The following is a 24,840-nucleotide window of genomic DNA, read 5'->3' on the forward strand; positions in this document are numbered from 1 at the left end:
GCCGTGGACGAGTTGCTTACTCGAGCGGGGAGGACAGAGCAGCCGCCTGCAGTGGGGGTTCCCGTGCTGGAGACCACGTGGTCGGTGGCCGCCATTTTGCGGGATGCAGCGCGACCGACGGCCGCCATTTTGGAACCGGTGTGGGAGGCTGCGGAGATAGTGCCAACTCCCGCGGTGAGGCAGGGTGCCGCCGATCGACCACGAAGGCTACCCCCTGTGAAGTTCACAGCAGCAGGGGGAGATTGGAGTGCCTTCACCCACTGGTTTGAGGCGGCGTACCGATCTGTCGACTGGACGGAGGAGGCATTGCGGGCCTTGCCTATGGCTCTGGATGATGATGGCCTGGCAGCACTTTGGACCATCCCTGCAGAGAAAAGAGCTACGCTACAGGAGGCGTACAGAGAAATGGCCGCTGTATACGACCCACCATTGGCCACGCGAGGAAAGTTTCTCCAGCGGTGTCGAGGGGACGCCGAGACACCCCTCGCCTACTGCGGCGTGCTGATGGCATTGGGGCTGTCGGCCTACCCGCGGTGGGATCAAGCGGTGCTCAACTCCCTCGTTATAGAGAAGATGTTGGAGTTGGCTTCAGAGATGAGTGTCGTGCTGCCGGTGATAGACTTAGAGGCTCAGACATCCTTGTGGGCCGCCCTTGTGTCTGCAAGCGTATGAAACGCTGCAGAAGCAGACCAGAGTGGCCGCGTGGACGGGGAAGCTGTTGCCGAGAGACGGGTCGCTCGGCCGACCATCACAGGGCATGGAGGAGCCGACGGAGGATGGCGCTGCATCTACGGTGGAAGTGTCAGCGGCGGTTCGGGAATGGGAATGGCCGCGAGGAGACATGCCGCGACGGGACCGAGAGTGGTGATCCAGGTCGGGGCGACGCCATCATCGTGAGCGGCCAGGGCCGCCAGTTTCCATTGTGGCCACCTTGGCCACTTCGCGCGAGGAAGCCAAAACGCCTGTCGGACATTGACGGGGTCCCGCAAGTCCACCACCTCGTCAACCACTGCATCCCAGCCCCCCCCAGGCAAGTCATGACGCACTGAACACTCGGCCGCTAGAAACATATCACGCATCAGAAAACCGGGTTCTTTAGAAGACCAAATCTACCCCCCTCCCTCTAATCGGGGGCGATAGTCGGCTGGTACCGGTGGTGGGCTCGTCGGTGATCATCAGGCGGGTACAAGGAGTGGAGGTCCATGTTTTGGTTGACACGGGTGCCTCGGCTATTATCATGTCAGAGGTAATTTGCCGGTGCCACCTGTTGCAAACCTCTGTGCGGTATTTGGGCCACATCGTGAGCGATTCTGGGATAGCGACGGACCCCAACAAAACGGCATATTTGCGCGACTGGCCGACTCCTCAGTCGGTGGGGGAGGTGCGGAGTTTTGTCGGTTTCGCGTCCTATTACCGAAGGTTCGTTCCGCAGTTCGCGACGATCGCTAAGCCTCTCCATGCTTTGACGGCTAAAGACCAGAAATTTAGGTGGGAAGAGGGGGAGGAGGCCGCTTTTGTCACACTGCATGAGATCCTTGCCAATGCGCCTCCGCTTGTGTATCCGGATTTTTCCTTACCGTTCATCTTGGATATTGATGCCAGTGACACGGGCATAGGGGCTGTCCTGTCACAGGTTAAGAATGGCGTCGAAAGGGTGGTCGTGTACGGGAGCCGCGTCCTGTCATCCGCAGAACAGCATTACTGTGTAACGAGAAGGGAACTCTTGGCCATGGTGCACTTTGTGCAACAATACAGACCCTACCTGTATGGGACGGACCACGCGGCCCTCCATATAGATAGAGTGTGGCTGCACTGCCCACAGGTGCCGTTGCACACGTCCCCCAAATTGCACCGACCATGGCAAGGACCAGTGGAAATCGTTGAGGCTAGATGGCCACAATGTGTTCGTGTACAGGTAGGGCGCCGGCGCTGGTTTGTTCACCCATCGCGCTTAAAGCCGTATGTGTGTCCCCGATTTGAGAATTTATTCCCAGAGTCTATGTGGTCAGGGTCTGGTGTGTCGGATGGGCCGGGGCGGTTTGCCAAAATAATCGGACGCCGGGGAAATGGTGTTGTTCTGTCCGCAGTTTTCAAGCCCCTGACGTTGGGGAAATCTCGAGGGCCCTCCACACGCAAGGGACCACCGGGCAGAGGACCTGCCAAAGTCTTCAGTGGCCAGCCACTGAAGACTTTGACCCCTCCGTTCTGATGGCTGAGCCATTGTTGGCCGATGGCAGCCATATTCCCACCTGTGGTGACGGGCCGGCATCGAGGACTCGGTCAAGGGGGTTGACATTCAGTTAATGGGTCGCCCTAATTTGTGTGTTACGTTGTGTGCTGTGGGCGTCCATATGTTCAAAATGTCAGTGGCTGGGGGTGATCGCGGGGGTTGTGTGCGTGTGTTGTTCAGGGTTGGCGATATTGTTGTGTTACGGATTTTGTTGCGGCGGTTCGCATCGGGTTTCTGAAGTGTAGGTCGTTCCTTCAACCCCTAAACAATTATTACGTGTTGTGTTACATGGTTGATTCGGCCTAAAAATAAATTGTTGAAATTGTGTTAGCTGAGAACGGCTATTTTTTTAAGAGAGGGGGGGTGATGTAATGACAGTGTGGAGCGATAGTAGGACAGTATGGTTCCCCGGGACCATGGTTATTAATGGATGGGCTAATGATGATTAATGAAACAAGCATTGACAGGGTCACGTGAGGGGGAGCATGGGATCCAATGGCGGTGATCGGCAGGGTGGTGATCGGCAGGGCCAGGTGTGGTGAGGAGAATTCGGGAATAAGGGTGTGGCCGGACCGGGCGAGGATAAGTAGCAGCGTGAGCGGAAGCTTGGGGCTGCTTGGTGTGGGGAACTGCCGCCGTCGTCGCCTTGGATCCATCGTCAGCGAGTTGTCTTGAGACTGGAAGCTATGTTGTCTCAGAATATAGTTGTGTCAATACCCAAGTGTACGGAGCCACTCTCGTGTTGAGTTGTCATTGGACTTTACTCTTAATAAATATACAGAAGACAAGACGGCGTCTCTGAGAGCTGCATTACACATGCAACATAGCAGTATTAACCGCTGTACCACCACTCCCAGCTCACACAGACACAGTGCGCTAACCACTGCATCACCGCTCCACACGTACAAATTGCGCTAATCGTTGCACCACCGCTCACACAGTGCGTTCACTCACTGTTGCACCACCGCTCCCCACACACGGCACCAATCACTTTGCGCTATCGCTCCCCACTCCCACACACACAGTGCACTAACCGCTGTACCACCATTCCCTACACACACACACATCGTGGCGTAACCACTGCGCCACCGCTCCCCACAGACACACACACAAAGTGCGCTAACCGCTACGCCATTACTCGCTGCCTTTTTTGTCGGCAGAAGCAATGATTTGGCAACAGAAGCAACTTCAGCAACAGTGTTACCTCTGCGATGGCAATGGACCAAGGCTCCTGGCTGAGTGTCCGCCACCTCCAGGTATCGGACGGTCGGGCGTTGGCTCATCCGCGTCGTCGTCTTCTGTGATGAAGAAACGTCGTTCATGTGACGAACCGTTCAAGTACAAAAAAACGTTTATGTGAATAACCGTTCATCTTCTTGGTTCTTTCGGTAAAGTCACGTAGAAGGGAAATAATAAAATAATAAAAATAAAACATAGTAAAATTATTCTCACGACGTTTCGGCCACAACGCAAACAGTCGTCCTCAGGTGAAGACCAGGTCTGTCGGGGAGACTGCGTCTGAATGAAACACCACCACGCTTGGAGCGTATATTTAAGCTGGGTTGGAGGGGAAGACTGCCTTGACAAAAGAATTTGCATATCAATAGGAATTTAGCATATTTATGGGAAATGCAGATATGTGATTAGTACTACTTGTGAAATGTGTAGGAGGTGGGCGGGAGGTTTCAAAGTCATTATGCCCGTGCATTATGCAGGATTAGCAGCATCAAAGGGAGGGGATAGGGGTAGCATTAATAAAGGGAAGGAATGTTGATAGTATGTACCTGCAGTAACTAAACAACCACGTAAAAAACTAAAGTATAAACTACATAGTATCATCAGTATACTAAATATACTCTCCAATAAGCTGAGCTACTAACAGTAAGTAATACATTACAATTCTATATCGCAAAAAGATGGATTCTGGCTCAGCAATCATTGGAAGGACGTAATAAACCATTTCTGATCTTAACTGATTGTGTTTACGTTTACGGTGACTTTCGGACCGCAGTCCACTCACTGGCATTGACTATATATCTTGTATTCTCCGCAGGGAATGGATTCTTTGCTCCGCTGCAAGTCTCCTACTACCACTCTCCCATCGACATATTTTGTTGCTTCCTCTTAGTATCTTTCATGCGACGGTCAATGGTATAGTGTATAGCAGATTGTATAATAATACATAGTATAAAATTGTAATGTTTAATACAATGTATATAGTATCGTAATTGTATAGTGAATATACAGCAGTGTGATATACAGTAGGGTGGATATAATAATACATAGTGTAATATTACACTATGTATTATTCTAAGGTATAGGGTGGTGAATAGTAATACAGTATATAATTTAATGTTGAGTTTGTCTATGGCAGTATATAGTACAGGGTAGACCCGTGTGATGTAAGGGAAAAAAGTTTAGCTGGAAGCATATTATATTTTTTGCGACATAGAATTGTAATGTATTACTTACTGTTAGTAGCTCAGCTTATTGGAGAGTATATTTAGTATACTGATGATACTATGTAGTTGTTTAGTTACTGCAGCTACATACTATCAACATTCCTTTACCTTTATTAATGCTACTCCTATCCCCTCCCTTTGATGCTGCTAATCCTGCATAATGCACGGGCATAATATGACTTTGAAACCCCCCGCCCACCTCCTACGCATTTCACAAGTAGTACTAATCACATATCTGTATTTCCCATAAATATGCTAAATTCCTCTTGATATGCAAATTCTTTTGTCAAGGCGCTCTTCCCCGCCAATCCAGCTTAAATATACGCTCCAAGCGTGGTGGTGTTTCATTCAGATGCTGTCTCCCCGACAGACCTGGTCTTCACCTGAGGACGGCTGCTTGCGTTGTGGCCGAAACGTCGTGAGAATAATTTTATTATGTTTTATTATTATTATTTTTTATTTCCCTTCTACGTGACTTTACCGCAAGAACCAAGAAGATGAATCCCTGCAGTCACGAAAGCTTTACATCGAAATTGAATAACCGTTGTTTGCGGGAAGAGCGGTTCGAGTTAAAAAAAACGTTCAAGGTAAGAACCATTTTTGTGAAGATCCGTTCACGCAGTAAAAACACCGAAGAAATCAATCCACGGGTTGCAATGCTAATGCTGGTGTGTGAAGAACGCTACTGGGCAGTGCCAGGATAGGTGCACCTTGATGCCAATGGGCAGTTGGAGGCAGTCACCTTCCAGCAACAGCGGAGGGCAGAGGAGGGACACTCACAACAAGCGAAGCACCGGGCAGAAAAAGTCCAGAGTTGGGACAATGGGCAGCACAAGTGGTACACATCTGCCCGTCATCTCTGTCAACCTATTGCACCTCACTCTGTCCCGGGACCTCCTGCTGCACCTAGCCTGGCACAGCAGTCAACCCATGGCACCTGCTGGGTCTGTCCCGTGACTTCCTCCTCCTACACCTAGCCTGGCACAGCAGTCAACCCATGGCACCTGCTGGGTCTGTCCCATCACTTCCTCCTCCTGCACCTAGCCTGGCACAGCAGTCAACCCATGGCAGCTGGGTCTGTCCCGTGACTTCCTCCTCCTACACCATGCCTGGCATAGCAGTCAACCCATGGTACCTGGGTCTGTCCCGTGACTTCGTCCTCCTACACTGTCTTGCCTCACGGCAGATGTGGAGCGTACGGTCACAGGAAGTTCCTGTTTTTTTATGCTAATTTTGGTCACGTGACCAGGAAGTTACGATTTTAGATTTCCACTGTACCACGCGGGCGTCGGCCATTACACAGATAAGTCAAGATGGCGGCACGCATCGCATCTCAGTGAGACCACAGCCGCACTTGTCCATTGTGGGAGCTTAAGAAGCATTGTCTGTAAGTTGTTTATATTCCTATAATATTGGCAATGCTGTTGTAATGTTGGAATGACCGTTATAGTGATGTAAATGCCTTTATGGTGCCGTTAAGTTGCTGTAGTAAATACGAGGCCTAGTTAGTAACGAAGCCTGCGTCTTTCCTTATTGTGGATGTTACTTGTGATTTAGTAGGTCGAGTCAGACTTGTGCCTATGTTGCGATCCTGAGAGTAAAGATGACGAAGTATCTCATCCACAGTTTAGTGTTATGTGTAATGCTGTACATTTGGGGTGCAGTGGGATGAATACACGATGTGCTTGTATGCAACGCACCGGCTTGTGCTTTTGTCTAGTTGTTCAGTGGTAATGTAGGGGCCTGGTCCATCCAGGATCTATTGTTATCTAAGACAATGTTCTGATGCTGTGGTGTTCATTGTGTTGGTGTTTCCGGATTATAACAGATGCTGTATCTGTGTTTTCTCACCAGTTTTACCTTGTTACAATCAATAAATGACGATTGGAGTCAGACGTTCATCCTGGCTCCGAGGGTTTATTGAACGCAAGGTTATCTACTCGACTAGCGGTGCAACGCAGCGCACAGCGAGGCCGAGATAGTAAAAAGACACTCTTCTTGGAGCTCTCAAGCAGTCAGCCTGCATCAAGCAACCAGCTCTCAAGCAGTCAGCCTGCAGCAAGCAACCAGCTATCAAGCAGTCAGCCTGCAGCAAGCAAAGGAGCTCTCAAGCAGTCAGCCTGCAGCAAGCAACCAGCTCTCAAGCAGTCAGCCTGCAGCAAGAAAAGAGCTCTCAAGCAGTCAGCCTGCAGAAAGCAAGGAACTCTGCAACGAGTCTACATTAAAATCGTGCTGCAAGCATCGCAGCGTGGAAAGCCACAGTTCAGCAGGGAGAGATACTGAAGAAGGTTATTTAAGCAATCCAGGACCTCCCATCCTGCCTCAAGAGGACCAAGGGAGTTCAAGGCCCCAAAGAGAGGTCAGGTTGACACAATGGGCCTTGGAAAGCGATGAGGCTGAGAAATAGGACCTTGATGCCAGGATACAACGGGCATGGAACCGGGTTGAAGCAGATTTATCTGAAGCTTCAAATGCCTCAGACACAGTGGCCTCAATTCAGTGGGTCATCCAGCAAGTGAATGTGAGCAGCTCAAGCTACAAGCTCCTGGCAAATAGATACATCTCCCTCCTGATGAAGGTGAAAACAGATGAGGGCATTGAGGGAGTGCGCAGACAAGAGCACTTCCTCGAACTTCTCGATGATAATGTGCAGGCAGTGATACAAGATGCAATGGACCGTGTGGAGGGCTTAAGAGAGACACAATCTCAGCACTCTGTCTCATCCAGGTCCACCACAAGATCTAAAGCCTCAGCACACTCAAAGACATCATCTACTAGTATGGCAGCAGCTCAGGCACGCGCAGCAGCAGAAGCAGCAAACGCCCGTATTGCCTACATGGCCGAAGAGGAAGCCATGCTAATTGAAAGGGCTCGTATACAAGAAGAAGCAAGCATAGCAACTGCTGCCGCACGGAGGAAAGCAGAGCTCGCAGAGCAAGAAAGTATATTAGCAACTGCTGCCGCACGAGAGCAAGAGAGTATATTAGAGGGAACTGCCACACGGAAGAAAATTGAGCTGGATGCTAAGTTAAGCACCCTACAACTCAAAAGGGAAGCAGCTGCTGCAATGGCCCAGGCAGAGGTGCTCGAGGCAGCAGCCAACCTGGATAAGGAAGAGAATTGGAGTGAGTTTGGCACTCAGATACCTGTCAAGGACCGTGATCAACTCACCAGAAAAAATATTTTGGACTGGTCTTAACAATGCATCAATGCTCCTCCACCAAACCATACTGAACAAAGGGTGGACGTTCAGGCTTCGCCATCTCCACACCGAATGAACATGAATGCTGACTACGGGAATGGTGGAAATGCATATCCTGCCCTGAGAGTTAGTCGCCGACTCAGCGTCGTGCACGTGGGGTCAGACGTGGATGCACCAAGTCAGACCCACATTCCAGACAGTCACATAAGGGGATCCAACCAACGTGATCGAAACCCTTTGGGCTCACAGTCCAACGCCATCGCAAATGACGGCATGCAAGGCAAAACAGCCAATAATGCCACCTCACAAGCGCCAGTATGGACACACCCTGGATCAGCAGGACTAGGGGACTTTGCTAGGTACCTGGCTCACCGCGAACTAATCAACACAGGACTCGTTAAGTTTGATGACCACTCTGAGAACTATCGAGCCTGGAGATCTACCTTCAGGAATGCAATCCGAAATGCAGACATCTCTGCAAGTGAAGAACTCGACCTGTTGGTGAAATGGTTAGGAAATGAGTCTGCAGAGTACGCAAAGAGGATCCGGTCAGCAAACATTAACGACCCCACCTCAAGCCTGCAAGCGGTGTGGGAGAGGCTCGAGGAGTGCTATGGTAGTCCAGAAACCATTGAGAAGGCTCTCTTCAAGAAGTTGCAGAACTTTCCAAAAATCTCTGGTCGAGACAATAAAAGGTTATGGGAGCTTGGAGATCTTTTGATGGAGCTTGAATCAGCCCAGGATGATCCCTACTTACCAGGTCTCATTTTCTTGAATACCTACCATGGCGTGAACCCCATCGTAGAGAAATTGCCATTTGACGTGCAGGAAAAATGGAGGACAGCGGGTTCAAGATACAAGTCAGAGCATCAGGTTGCATTTCCCCCATTCTCTTTTTTCTCAAAGTTTATCCGCAACCTGGCTAAGACTAGAAATGACTCGAGTTTCACGTTTGGCACCACGGGGATTTCCAGTCCAGATCTCCCAAAAATGGAAAGAACGATGGCGAAACGAGGAACAGCGAGAGTGCCAATTTCCGTACACAAGACTGAGGTCTCTCCTACGACATTCGCAAACTCCGTCCAAGCAACCACCACAAAGAAAAAGATAGAGGATCCAGAGAAGCAATGCCCATTGCATGATAAACCTCACTCCCTCCAGAAATGCCGTGAGTTCAGGAGGAAGCCATTGGAAGAGCGGAAGAACATGCTGAAAGAATTTGGAGTGTGCTTCAAATGCTGTGCTTCTACAAACCACCTTGCAAGGAATTGCAAGGCAGATATCAAGTGCGAGGAATGTGGCAGCGACAAACACGCAACTGCTCTGCACACATTTTACTCGAAACCCAGTGGCACTAAGGCTTCCGATCCCGAAGCAGAGCACGGCGGGGAGCAAGGCGAGACCGCCGCACTCACTTCGTCAATCACAACCAAATGCACAGAAGTCTGTGGAGAAGGCTTCAAAGGAAAATCTTGCTCAAAGATATTCCTCATCCGAGTCTATCCCAAAGGACATCCTGAAAGGGCAGTAAGGATGTATGCCATAATGGACGACCAGAGCAACAGGTCTTTGGCAAGATCAGAGTTCTTTAATCAGCTAAGTGTAGGTGGGAATTCCTTTCCATACACGCTCAGAACATGCTCAGGACTGATGGAGACAGCGGGAAGAAGAGCGAGCGGCCTCATGGCGGAAACCACGGATAGCACCATGAAGCTAGCCCTTCCTACGGTGACAGAGTGCAATGAGATACCGGACGACAGGAGTGAGATTCCCACGCCCGAAGTCGCACGTCAACACCCACACCTGAAACCCATAGCAGAGTTCATCCCGCCATTGGATCACACGGCACAGATGTTACTTCTGCTCGGCAGGGCCATGCTGAGAGTCCACAAGGTTCGCAATCAACGCAATGGACCTCACGACGCTCCCTATGCCCAGAGACTCGACCTAGGATGGGTCATCGTAGTGACGTTTGTCTCGATGGAACACACAAACCAGACCACATTAGCACATTCAGAACAAGTGTGCTCACAAATGGATGCACGTCACACTTCAAACCATGCCCCAACCACTTCAAGCTGAAAGAGAAACTCGGCTAGAGAAGTCAAGGCTGTACCGTGCAGACTTACGAAGAAACCACCACGACTTCGCTTGTACATCCACCGTCTTCACTGGAGTTTGTTCCTCCACGTTTCTCCAAGCCAGTCCTGACTGACGGGAAGAATACTAAGACGAAACCGCTGCTCGTCACTCTGCTGGTGGTCGTGGCGGTGGTCGCTGCGGCCGTGGCCTCTCCGTTCCTCGACTCGGAGCTGTCGTCCAATTGGGAATCCTGGAAGGAGTTCCATGGCAAGGCCCCACAACCGGAACATACCATCCCAAGGCTTGAGCTGTGTGGAGCGGTTCTTGCTGCAGAGGTGGCGGAACTGATCTTAGACGAATTTGACATCAAACTGGACGCGGTAAAGTTCTACACGGACAGTAAGGTCGTACTAGGCTACATAAACAACCAAACCAGAAGGTTCTACACCTACATCAGCAACCAGGTGGAGCGCATCAGGAGATCGACGCAGCCGGAGCAATGGAATTACGTTCCAACTGACCAGAATCCAGCAGATCTCGCAACTAGGTCCGTCCCTGCATCTCTGCTGAATCAAACCATCTGGCTGACGGGTCCAGCGTTCCTGTTACAACGTGACGGTGGCCCATGTACTACCAAGGAGACCTTTGGACTCGTAGAGCCCGAGTCCGACAAGGAGATTCATCCTCAAGTGACAACTTTCGTAACAAATGTGCGACCAAGAAGTCCACTGAGTCCACACCATTTTGAACATTTCTCGAAATGGACGACGCTCGTGCGAGCGATAGCACATTTAACACATATCGCAGACTGCTTCCATCGCCCAATGAGAGACACCACTGGTAGCTGCAATGGATGGCATCACTGCACAGTGCCACGCACTGAAGACGAGCTTTCCAGAGCAAGGAAATCAATCTTCCGCTGTGTGCAACAGGCAGCTTATGCAAGTGAGATCAAGGCCATCAACAAGGGAGAAGACCTTCCTAGGGTCAGCACCCTCAGGAAGCTAAACCCCAGGATGGACAAAGACGACTTGCTCAGGATCGGTGGTCGGCTAGGGAATGCAAAATTAGATGAGAATGAACGAAACCCCCTCATAATCCCAAGCCAGAGCCACATCACAATTTTACTTGTGCACCACTACCACGAGGTCAAGCACCAAGGTAGGCACTTCACAGAAGGAGCAATCCGATCCGTAGGGCTGTGGATTGTTGGAGCAAAGAGGTGCATCGCCAGCACAATCCACAAGTGTATCAGGTGTCGCAAGCTACGTGGAAAACAGGAAGAACAGAAAATGGCAGACCTCCCAGCCGATCGACTCAGTGTGGAACCTCCCTTCACCTCTGTAGGGATCGACGTGTTCGGACCATGGACAGTCATCTCCCGCCGCACCAGAGGAGGGCTCGCGAACAGCAAACGTTGGGCAGTGCTGTTCACCTGTATGAGTACACGAGCAGTGCACATCGAAGTCATAGAGTCCATGGACTCTTCGAGCTTTATAAATGCACTCCTGAGATTCTTCGCCATCAGAGGGCCAGCCAAGCAACTCCGTTCTGATTGTGGAACCAATTTCACTGGAGCATGTAAAGAGCTTAAGATCAATACGGAGAATATCGAAGATGATTCTGTCAGGAAATACCTTAGTGACCAAGGCTGCACATGGATCTTCAATCCTCCCCACTCTTCGCATATGGGTGGAGCTTGGGAACGCATGATCGGGATTGCTCGACGCATTCTCGACTCCATGCTATGTGATGTCGGGTCCACACGGCTCTCTCACGAGGTCTTGACCACTCTCATGGCCGAGGTCTCAGCCATAATTAACTCAAGACCCCTGATCCCCGTCTCAACCGACCCGGAGTCACCATTCATCTTGACTCCTGCTACACTTCTTACGCAGAAGACAGATGTGCTCACAGCACCTACCGAGGAGGCCAGCACTGCAGACCTCTACAGACGTCAATGGAGACAAGTGCAGAGCTTCGCGAACACGTTCTGGCGTCGCTGGAAAAACGAGTACCTTACGACACTCCAAGTGCGCAACAAGTGGCAGTCTAACAGACCAGACATCCAAGAAGGCGACCTCGTCCTACTGAAGGACAACCAAGCCAAACGGAATGAGTGGCCAATGGGCCGCATCCTCAAGTCGATTCCAAGTGCCGATGGAAAAGTTCGAAAGGTCGAGGTTATGATTGCGAAGCAAGGTGTCGCAAGAACTTTAATCAGGCCCATAGTCGAGATAGTACTACTTCTCTCTCGCAAAGATATGGACAAATAAGTCGACCCGTTGAAGTTGTTATACACTTGTTTATGAGATAGGAAATAAATGGTGGTATCTCCATGATACCAGACGGGGAGTGTCTTGCCTCACGGCAGATGTGGAGCGTACGGTCACAGGAAGTTCCTGTTTTTTTATGCTAATTTTGGTCACGTGACCAGGAAGTTACGATTTTAGATTTCCACTATACCACGCGGCGTCGGCCATTACACAGATAAGTCAAGATGGTGGCACGCATCGCATCTCAGTGAGACCACAGCCGCACTTGTCCATTGTGGGAGCTTAAGAAGCATTGTCTGTAAGTTGTTTATATTCCTATAATATTGACAATGCTGTTGTAATGTTGGAATGACCGTTATAGTGATGTAAATGCCTTTATGGTGCCGTTAAGTTGTTGTAGTAAATATGAGGCCTAGTTAGTAACGAAGCCTGCGACTTTCCTTATTGTGGATGTTACTTGTGATTTAGTAGGTCGAGTCAGACTTGTGCCTATGTTGCGATCCTGAGAGTAAAGATGACGAAGTATCTCATCCACAGTTTAGTGTTATGTGTAATGCTGTACATTTGGGGTGCAGTGGGATGAATACACGATGTGCCTGTATGCAACGCACCGGCTTGTGCTTTTGTCTAGTTGTTCAGTGGTAATGTAGGGGCCTGGTCCGTCCAGAATCTATTGTTATCTAAGACAATGTTCTGATGCTGTGGTGTTCATTGTGTTGGTGTTTCCGGATTATAACATATGCTGTATCTGTGTTTTCTCACCAGTTTTACCTTGTTACAATCAATAAATGACGATTGGAGTCGGACGTTCATCCTGGCTCCGAGGGTTTATTGAACGCAAGGTTATCTACTCGACTAGCGGTGCAACGCAGCACACAGCGAGGCCGAGATATACACCAAGCCTGGCACAGCAGTCAACCCATGGTACCTGGGTCTGTCCCGTGACTTCGTCCTCCTACACCAAGCCTGGCACAGCAGTCAACCCATGGCACCTGTTGGGTCTGTCCCGTGACTTCCTCCTCCTACACCTAGCCTGGCACAGCAGTCAACCCATGGCACCTGCTGGGTCTGTCCCGTGACTTCCTCCTCCTACATCTAGCCTGGCACAGCAGTCAACCCATGGTACCTGGGTCTGTCCCGTGACCGCCTGTCCCTGGACAGGAAGTCAGGATACATAGGGTTGTTTAATTTATTTTTTAATTGGCAATTAAATATTAAAATGTTTTATTCTTTAAGTTAATATTTTAGCTATATTATTATCAACATCTATGTTTCAGTCTTCCTTTTCAAGTGACATTTAAAATATAAATAAAATTGACTCGAGACGAACCAGTTCAACTAGTTTTTATAACGTATGCTAAATAAGGCAACTGTAAAAATGAATCCTTAATTAATTTCCAATTCATGCGTTTATTAAAATAGTTATAATAATTTTTTGTTAAACTAAATATAATCACCTAATGTGATTTGTTGCAAGAAATATAATCACCCTATATGTCTCCTGACTTTTACGCGATGCAGGCGCTCTTTGTACATGAACAAGATCCCCCGTGTATCCTGACAGAAGTGTCTGGGCAAGTACTCTGAGCGAGCAGCAGCACCTATGACGCCTGGAACGGCACACGACAGGGTGGTGGCCAGCACCACGCCGGGCCGCCTTTGTCTTCCCTGTGGTGATGTTTACACACACCACATACTAATTTGAGGCTGAGTCAACCTAGGGGAGGGCCAAGACCGGTTCGGATAATTGTCCGTGATCGGGAATCGAACTCGGGTCGCCGGGTTCGTTGTGCAGCGCACTAACCGATCTCCTACACACAAAAAAACAAAGATCCCCCATAGAGATTTAATAGACTGGTAGGGCAAGTGGTTTTAGCGAGCACCTATGAAGTCCGACACGGCGCACGAGAGGGTGGGTGGCCAGTACCACGCCGGGCCGCCTCTGTCTTCCCAGTGGCGATGTTTACACACCAGGTACTAATTTGAGGCTGAGTCGACCTAGGGGAGGTCCAGGACCGGTTCAGATAACCGTCACCGGTGTTGGCCGTGAGCGGGAATCGAACTCGGATGGCCAGGTTCGTAGCGCAGCGTAGCGCTAACCGCAACACCACCGCTCTGCTACAAACACACTCCTCGACACACACACCTCGACACACACACACCTTCGCGTCTAAATACACACTCAAACGCACACTTAACAAGTGCTTACCTTTCGCTTTTACATGCTCACTGCCTTCCATCTTCAAAACAACAACGGATCTCTCTGTCTCTCTCTGGTAAAATAAACTAAATATGAAAGTAAAATAGTAAATTAGTAAAACAGTACATATATTGTATCTCGCCTTGCAAGGTAATCACCGACTGAGGATAATAGCTGTGGGCAGAGTATATAGCGGACTGTTCCTACAATCTGGTAAGGCGGCTATAGGGGTGATCTTTATAGGGGCGCTGTGTGTGTGTGTGGGACCGCCCAACATTTCTCTCAAATCACGGGGCACGCGCGTGCGTCAAGAGACAAAAGTAACCCGCGTAGCCTCTAACAGACTGTTGGGGCAAGTGCTGATATTAGAGGGTGGGTGGCCAACACCAAACCACGCCTAACCGCCTTTGTCTCTCCAGTGGCGATGTTTACTACACACCACTGCACCAGGATACCCATTTGAGGCTAAGTCAGCCGAGGGGAAGCCCAGGCCCGTTTCAGATAATCGCTATCACAGGCGTTGATGATATTCGTGGCCGTGAGTGGGAATCGAACTCGGGTCTCTGCCAGGTTCGTAGCGTAGGGCAGCGCTAACCACTACATAACACCCACACATTCACTGGGCCACTCACACTGCCCTACTCACTGGTACACAATTAATTACACACACACACTGGCACACTCACTCACCCACACACACATTGGCACCCTCAATCACTGACTCGCCCACTCACACACTCACTGGCAAACTCACATACCCAGCCACGCACTCACTAACACACTCACTCGCCCAGGCACACACTAGCACACTCACTGGCACACTTTACACACCCACACACTCACCGGCACACTGACCGGCACACTCACCGGCACACTCACCCACCCTCCCACCCGACAGACAACATCGAAGTATGCAAAACTCGCATTGCTTTGACCTCATCCGCATGGTACAGTACTCCTGGTATGTGGGCTAAGCACCCGGATATTTATCTGCATTCTGTGACCTTGGTTTTCGCTCGTTTTTGGTTTACTTTAGAACTCATCGACGAAAAAAAGTTAATTTAACTATATTATTTGGGTCTTTCGGTAAAGCCAAGTAGATAGAAAAAATAAAGAATATTAATTCATGCAGCCACGAAAGCTTTAAGTCAAGATTTAATTAAACTACCTTCAAGACTCATCGCCAAAAAGGCATTTTACCCCTGTGTAGTCCAACTATGCAGGACTAGTAGCTAGACACGCTGTGTAGTACTAGTAGCTAGACACGCTGTGTAGTACTAGTAGCTAGACGCACTGTGTAGTACTAGTAGCTCGACACTGTAGTACTAGTAGCTAGACACACTGTGTAGTACTAGTAGCTAGACACTGTAGTACTAGTAGCTAGACACTGTAGTACTAGTAGCTAGACACTGTAGTACTAGTAGCTAGACACTGTAGTACTAGTAGCTAGACACACTGTGTAGTACTAGTATCTAGACGCACTGTGTAGTACTAGTAGCTGGACACTGTAGTACTAGTAGCTAGACACACTGTGTAGTACTAGTAGCTATACACACTGTGTAGTACTAGTAGCTAGACACTGTAGTACTAGTAGCTAGACACACTGTGTAGTACTAGTAGCTAGACACTGTAGTACTAGTAGCTAGACACACTGTGTAGTACTAGTAGCTAGACACACTGTGTAGTACTAGTAGCTAGACACACTGTGTAGTACTAGTAGCTAGACAAACTCTACTACTAGTAGATATGTAGAGGAGTACCGCGAGGGACGATCGCGGGTAAGTGTGAGTTTGTGGAAAGGTCGTGCAAGAGCATGCATTATGCAACCTTGCGCAAGTCTCTCTGTGAGTGAGGGCAATTGGGAGCGAACAACAGGTGTGCGTGTGGGAAGACGGGGTTGGCGCCGTGGAGATGGGAGATGGGGTGATGATAAGGATTAGTTCGTGGAGGGGCGCCATAGAGACGGCAGCTTAAGTGGGAACATGGGATGCGAGGGGCGCCGTGCAGATGGAAGCTTAAGTGGGAGCACGTGCGGAGGGATATTTAAGCAGGAGAGTGCGTGAGTTTTGGGTCGCCGTTGGGAGACTGATGTCGCCATCGTTGGGAGAGAGAGAGGAACAAGAGCCTGCGTATACGACATCCCAGCCGCCGCCGAAGAGAGCTTGAGATGTAGAGGTTTCACCTCATTTCCGGGCAGTGTTGGGTGATCCCCTGCCCCGGACAGACGAGTGGGTAGACAAAGGGGAGCCGTACCGGGGAGTAGATAATGAAGGGATGTCCGTGTAAAGGACAGAGTTCTGACGTGCACCATAACGGGTGTAAGCGTCGGGTGCAGAGAATGTAAACAAGCAGAGTGTGTATGAGTGAATAAACGGCAAGCAGCCTTAAGTAACAATCCTCGTCTCCGTCTGGTTCTACAATCCTCGTGGTGTCAAGAAGTCCTATTCTACAAATAGACAAACTGTGTAGTACTAGTAGCTAGACAAACTGTAGTACGAGTAGCTAGACAAACTGTACAGTGACTTAAAGCTTTCGTGACTGCAGGAATTCATACTCTTTGGGTCTTTCGGTAAAGTCACATAGATAGAAAAATAATTTAAAAAATCACGACGTTTCGATCGCAACACAAGCAATTGTCTTCAGGTGAAAAAATACAGCAGGCGAACTGCTGTGGCAGGAGAAATATATGATACTAGCCGGAAGTACCCGGCGAAAAATATATTTCAAAACTTCTTTTAAAAACCTTACATATACATGAAAGCCCGGTGGGCCGTTTGTCCATTTCTCCACCAACAAAATTATAAGAGGCTTGCAGAAATCCAAAAAGTTATAGATAATGGGGGGTAAATAGTTGATATAAAAGATTTCCGAAAATTGTCGACTCCCCCCCACTTAAAAAATATTTTTACCCCCACGTAGGTTTATATATATATACGTACACACCCTACAGACAACAGAGTAAGTCGTATTTATTGACTCTGTAGTTGTATCTACTGACTGTACAGTAGTATCTACGGAGCCAGTAGTAGCTACTGACTGTGTAGTAGTATCTACTGGCCCTACAGTAGTATCTTCAGACTCTATAGTAGTAACTACTAATTTATAGTAGTATTTGCTGACTCTATAGTAGTATCCACTGACTATAGTAGTATTTACTGACCGTAGTGGTATATTGACTGTTTGAGAATCTACTAACTCTATATAGCAGTATCTAGTAACTCGATAGCAGTATCTACTATCATTACAGCAGTGCATACCGACTGTTATGGTACCTGTTATCACTACAGCTGTGCATACCGACTGTGGTGGTACATGCTATCACTACAGCAGTGCATACCGACTGCGGTGGTACCTGCTATCACCACAGCAGTGCTTACTGACTGTGGTGGTACCTGGTTTCACTACAGCAGTGCATACTGACTGTGCTGGTCCCTGCTATGATTACAGCAGTGCATAGTGACTGTGGTGGTACCTGCTATGATTACATTAGTGCATACTGTGGTGGTAACCTGCTATGACTACAGCAACACATAGCAACTTTGGTGGTATCTGCTTTCACTACAGCGTTGCATACCGACTTTGGTGGTACCTGCTTTCACTCAAGCAGTGCATACTGACCATGGTGTTACCTGATATTACTACAGCAGTGCATAGCGACTGTGGTGGTACATGCTATCACTACAGCAGTGCATACTGACTGTGGTTGTGATCTTGCTATTACAGCTGTGCATAGTGACTGTGGTGGTATCTGCTATGACAACAGCAGTGCACACTGACTGTGGTGGTACCTGCTTTGACAACAGCAGTGTATACTGACTGTGGTGGTACCTGCTATGATAACAGCAGTGCATACTGTGGTGGTACCTGCTTTCACTACAGCAGTGCATACTGACTGTGGTGGTACCTGCTATGATTGCAGCAGTGCATACTGACTGTGGTGGTACTTGCTATGATTACAGCAGTGCATACTTACTGTGGTGTGAGCAAACAACTAACCTGACAGAGTGGCGTCGTGAGGCCTAGTCGCGTGCAGAGCCCCCGGCCACGCCTAGATTGCCCAGCCGGGCGATGTGGCACCTTGGCAGGCTGGGGACTGGGCCGCAACCCCCCCTCCCCCCGCCACCATCTCCCTGCCCGCACTACAATAATACGATCTAAGCGATATTATATTAATATCTACGGACTCTATAGTAGTAACTGCACGCATCGGGGTGGGTTGGGGGAGAAGAGGACATCACACTGTGATGTGCATTTAAGCGTTGTGTATTTTTTTTTATTTTAAACGTGTAAAATAAAATGTCCCCCTCACCCCCACCGAACGAGTGTGACTTGGTACGGGCCGTCCACCCCCACCGAAGGCGTGTGAGTTGGCATCGTCGATCGCGTGCTGTTTAATAAATAATTAAGTGGAAACAGCACAACATCGCTAATTTAAGTGCTTTAAAGTTAACGGACGGGATAACGGAATAGAGCTTGCTCACCGCGGGGCTTACGGCGTGGTACCTGGCTTTTTTTTTTACATAAACCCCACCGTTTGAAAGCCAAATCCTTCGCAAGCGCGCGCACACACACAGACAGATGAACAATGACATGTATCGGTAAGATATATATTTCTCCTGCCTCAGCAGTTCGCCTGCTGTATTTTTTTCACCTGATGACGATTGTGTTGTGATCGAAACATCGGTTTTTTTTTTCGATCTACGTGACTTTACCAAAATACCCAAAGAGTATAAACTATATAGTACTAGTAACGATGCAAACTGTGTAGTACTAGTAGTAGTTACGATACCATGGACACACAAACACAGAGTTGTTGCGACTGGGCTACAGAGCAACACAAGGCAGAGCAGCAACAGCCGTTAGTTGTACTGCCCTGCTATGCTCCCACCTCGACGATCCCCCACATTACCCAACTAGTCCAACATATGAGTAGTACTAACGGCACACATAGCCTGCACAGGCCCTCACCCAGCAGTGTATTTGCACATCCGATTAGCACGGTTAGCTACAGTCGTTGCAAAAGAAGTTCAGGATACATACACACCATACATGTTGTTTTTAACTATGACTTCAGTAATGTTTTGATACCACCAATTAACAACCAACTACAGGTGATAACATAAGTCTCTAGTCGGCCTATTGTTATATATACGTATCATACTCTTAGTTCTTTCGGTAAAGTCATGTAGGTAAAAAATGAAATAAAAAATTAATAAAAATAAAACAATAAAAATCACGACGTTTCGGAGGCTACACAAGCTTCCGTCTTCAGGTGAAACCGTCACAGCAAAATATCTGTACCTTTGTAGTGGTGATACGCGCTGGGTGTATACGTCGTGTGCCAGCGCGTATGTACGGGTGTGTGTGTGGTGACGCGCGCTGACGGGGAGGAGCAGGCGTCAGTGCGCGGGTGGGGGTAGTGCTGCTGATTGGCTGTGTGCCGGTGACGCGCTGAGAGGGAGTGATCGGGTGGCAGCGCGGTGTGATTGGTCGAGGAGTGGAAACACGCGCTGGGCGGAAACGGATCGTAGAGATAGCGCGTGGTGATTGGGTTACTGAGGAGCGGTGCCGACGTTGAGGTCCGCATCCGCTCCGTCTCCCGGGAGGAAGAGATATATAAGGTGATGCACAGAGGAGTAGAGGGCAGAAGTGGAACCATCTAGGAATGAAGACGAAGGTGCAGAGATAGAGCCCGGAGAGGAGAGTAATGGAGAGTAATGTATAAGGTGTAGCCAGAGAGAGAGAAAGGTCTACACGAGCTGAGTAATGTATAGTGTGTAGCCAGAGAGAGAGAAAGGTCTACACGAGCTGAGTAATGTATGGTGTGTAGCCAGAGAGAGAGTGGAAGGTCTACACGAGCCGAGTATGCATACGGTGTAGCCAGAGAGAGTGTAAGGTCTACACGAGCCGAGTAATGCATACGGTGTAGCCAGAGAGAGTGTAAGGTCTACACGAGATAGGTACTGAAGAGTGTGTAGCCGGAGATGTAAGGTCTACACGAGACGGGTACTGAAGAGTGTGCAGCCAGATGTGTAAGGTCCACACGAGACGAGTGAAGAGTGTAGCAGAGGCGTAAAGTCTACACGAGACGAGTGAAGAGTGTAGCAGAGGCGCAGAGTCTACACGAGACGAGAGAAGAGTGTAGCCGAGGCGCGGAGTCTACACGAGGCACAGAGAGCCAGCAGCACAGAATCTACGAGAGTCGAGAGAAGCGTAGGGCGGAGAGAAGAGGTCACGAGTTGTACCGTTGTATGGTGACCGCATTGTGAAGAAGAGAGGCCACGCGTTGTATCGTTACAAGTCAAGATTTAATAAAAGAAGTGTGTTCCCGTCAAAGGAGTTTCCTGCCGTCATTTCCAATACTTCACCTTATATAGTGGTTAAGGGGGGAGGAGCCAGGAAGGGCAGCGGGGGAGGAGGAGTTGTGAAGTGGTCAATTACTGCTTTTGTTATACTGCTGGGTGGGTAAATGAATTAGATACGATTACCCACCCAGCAGTATAACAAAAGCAGTAATTGATCGCTTCACAACTCCTCCTCCCCCGCTGCCCTTCCTGGCTCCTCCCCCCTTAACCACTATATAAGGTACAGATATTTTGCTGTGACGGTTTCACCTGAAGACGGAAGCTTGTGTTGCCTCCGAAACGTCGTGATTTTTATTGTTTTATTTTTATTATTTTTTTATTTCATTGTTTACCTACGTGACTTTACCGAAAGAACTAAGAGTATGAATCCTTGCAGTCACGAAAGCTTCAAATCTAGAATATATGTATCAATATAAACCATGTATAATTTAGAGATTTTTCTATTTTGCGATAGCAGCTTGGTTTGGTGTTCTGTACTTCTTACGAAAAGTAACTCGGGGAACATTGCGTTGTTGGGCGGTATGTATTTCCATGCAGCAATGCAGTTTTTTGACCGCACGACTTGCACGTGGATTTTCAAAAAAATATTCTTCAAAACCTCAAACCTTGGAAATCATGAATAAACAAAACCAGCACTCGCATTCATGTTAATTATATTTTTTACTCGCTTTTACAAGCACCTTTTATTCTCGAGCAAAATATTTACTATAAAACATTTTTTTTACCAGGTGTAGTGAGTCACTTCGGAAACACTATACAGGAGGCAACAACGTTTATTCTACACTACTTAACACCGTTATACACGGGACTACAATACACCTTTTGCACTTGTTACACACGGGACTATAACACACCTCTCTCTTTGCGCACACGGGATAACTATAACCGGGTCAGAGCAGCCAACGTGCTGTCTGACCCATAACGTCGGAGACGAAGACGTAGCACTTGGGTTCCACTTCATCTGCAGACAGCCCCAATATTCGATCGAGGATTCCATTTTATCTGTCTCGGTGCGGCCTGACTCCACCCTCGGCCACGCCCCCCGCTGGAACATTCCTGATGGTTCCAGACTACCTTGCACCTGCCACCTGCCCGGCTCCACCCTTACCCAAGACCCCTTCGGGAACTATATAGACGATTCCTAGCTACACTTCCTGTGTCCCCTCAGTCACCTTTTCCCCCCATTTCTCACCCCGGCCCATCACGTGGTTTAACCAATGCCGGGGTGACTCGTCGTCATATGCCGCCTTCTGCCAGTGACCAAGTATCTGGCAATTACTCGCTACGCTGGAGGAATGGCTGCTATTCCCTACTCTGTCGACAGGACTCATTTGCCTCTTTCTGCTAGCACCCGGTACAAAGCCCCTAGTGACCCACCGTATGGTACTGCACGGTGTGCTAGCCTCTGCACCAATAATTCCTTGTTTTACAGCACTTAACACTACGTGTCGCAGTGATCCATTTTTACATCACTACATCACCCCCCCCCCCCCCCCCCCTTTATAAAACACAACCATCCCGGCTGACCTCGATACCTGCGCAGCGGGACGACCCACCGTAACAACAACAATCCTGTCACAACACAGCGACCAACTGTCACATCCCTTCTCAAGTCAATGACAACAACCGTAAGCCCCCCACCCTCCCCCTTCGTGAGTCAACAACAACAACAACAAGACAAACAAATATTATGTAATGCACTGCAATAACCCACCCCCAGACTATGTATAACACCCCACGAACCCAGGAAGGACCCAGTTCAACCGGCAAACTCAGCCCGGCTCGTAGCTGTGGCCTCTTGCCAGGCAGAGTCGGAATAAATAGGATGACCGGGGTGATCATTTAAACCACAAAGTTCTGGACCGGGTACTCGTCGCCGGGCCCCCAGGCGGAACAAGGGCGGGTTTATCGGGGACGAGTTGAAGTTGGCCTAATGGGCACGACCCCTCCTGGACAGAAGATGAGGGGAGGAAGAGAAGCGGATGTCGGCCGCTCCCTCCTCCTTGGATGGCCTTCCATGGCGTAACGGGTGGCTCTGTGGATGTCAAGTGCCGAATCCCTGTGGGTAGAGGAACAGAAATCTGCTGCGGCACAACCTCGGTGGTCGCACGCCTGGGCTGGTCAGGTACATCAGACACCCGGCCTTGGGGTAGTGGGGATGAAACATCTTGATTTGAAGCTTTCGTGACTGCAGGAATCCATATTCTTTGTTTTTTTCGGTCAAGTCACATAGGTATAAAATAAAATAAATCACGACGTTTCGGGCGCAACACAAGCGTCCATCATCAGACGGGAAAGCATGGTCTGCTGCTGAGGCAGACTGTTTTAAAAGGTTTGAAATGGGTGTAGCTCAATGTGAGAAATTAGCATGTAACTGTAAAAGAGAAGGAGAAGAAGAGCGGCCTCCTCGACGAGGGAGTGCAACCCAACGGGTGTAATCCAAAGGGCCTGTGAGTATGAGAGTGCAATCCCAAAGACATGTGAGCATGAGAGTGCAATCCGATGTACCTGTACTTGACACCATTGCAATCATTGAAGACTTAGTCCAACAAGGACTGAATCCAGATGTACCAACTTTGGTAAGGCACTGTCTTACCAACACATACTTCACCTGAAATAGTACATTCTACAGACAAAATGAGGGTACCCCAATGGGTTCTCCCTTATCGCCATCCAGACATCCACCCTACGTCCTTCCTTGTGGAAGAGGTACGTAGAGTACACGTTCGTCATCTGGCCACATGGCCACCCAGCACTGAACCAATTTTTCAACCACATCAATTCCATACACCCGTCTATCAAATTCACCATGGAAGTGGAAAAGGATGGCAAGCTACCATTCCTGGATGTTTTGATCGAGAAGAGACCTGATGGTTCGTTGGGACATTCGGTCTACAGGAAAGCCACCCACACGGATGCCTATCTAAAGCCTGACTCTCACCACCATCTAGCCCAGACGAATTTTCTCATCAAACCACTACACCATAGGGCCCGTTGCATCTCCGACCAGCACCACCTAGCCAGTGAGTTGGAGCACGTACACCAAGCCCTCAGGATGAACGGATACTCGGACCGTACAATCCGCAAAGCTGTCTCCCCAGCCATGCGGAGACAACCTTCTGAGGATCCAACCAAAACCATCACTTTACTGTACATAGCAGGGGTTACCAAAACGATTTCCAAAATCTTAAACAAACACAAGATCCAGGTTCGTTTCAATACAGTACACAAAATCCATGATTTAATCCCATCTGTAAAATATGTGATTCCTGACATGCAATACCCTAGTGTCTACAAACTGAGCTGTGATTGCGGCAGCAGTTAAATTGGGGAAACGAAACGACATGTGTCGGACCGGGTCTTTGAACACAAGGCAGATCTGAAACACGGTAGGACGAATACCTCTGCCGTTGTCGATCATTGTTTTAACGCTGTGGGCTCACACAAAATTGATTTTTACAAGACGGAGGTACTCTGCAAACCTATTGGCTTCCTTCAGAGATTTTGTTCATGAAGCTATCCAGATATATAAACACAGACACAACTTCAACCGAGAGGATGGGTACACACTGAGCAATCTTTGGAAGGACGTTATTCACCAGGTAAAGTCTTAACTGACTGTGATGTTTCCATCCAACCTGCATATGTCAGCTGTTTTTTCGACTCTCTGTGTCTCTCTCTCTCTATGCCTCTTTCTTAGATCTTTCATGCTCACATGCCCGTTGCATTGCACTCTCATGCCTTCGGATTGCACTCTCATACTCACAGGCCCTTCGGATTACACCCATTAGGTTGCACTCCCTCGTTGAGGAGGCCACTCTTCTTCTTTTCTACAGTTACATGATAATTTATCACATTAACATCATGCTAATCTCTCACATTAACATAGCCACTTCCGTGCCTTCATCTAGGAGATCGCTCTCCTAGCTTACTTTTACATGCTATTTTCTTACATTAACATCATGCTAATCCCTCACATTAACATAGCCACTTCCATGGCCTCGTCGAGGAGGCCGCTCTCCT

At 48.8% G+C, this 24,840-nt stretch overlaps 1 protein-coding gene across 1 annotated transcript in view; it reads right to left on the minus strand.

The window, feature by feature from the left end:
- LOC144719633 (interferon-induced very large GTPase 1-like) overlaps positions 1-14,659 on the minus strand; it is a 32,061-nt gene extending 17,402 nt beyond the window's left edge. Inside the window, exons 1-2 of the mRNA XM_078595753.1 lie at positions 14,462-14,659; positions 3,435-3,528 (exon numbers count right to left, since the gene is read on the minus strand). Coding sequence (XP_078451879.1) covers positions 3,435-3,528; positions 14,462-14,492 — 125 coding nt within the window. The 5' untranslated portion in view covers positions 14,493-14,659. The remainder of the gene's footprint in view (positions 1-3,434; positions 3,529-14,461) is intronic.
- Positions 14,660-24,840: the final 10,181 nt, after the last annotated feature.

Source organism: Lampetra planeri, chromosome 6 (genome assembly GCF_965212315.1).
Source record: "Lampetra planeri chromosome 6, kcLamPlan1.2.h2, whole genome shotgun sequence".
Taxonomy (NCBI): Eukaryota; Metazoa; Chordata; class Hyperoartia; order Petromyzontiformes; family Petromyzontidae; genus Lampetra; species Lampetra planeri.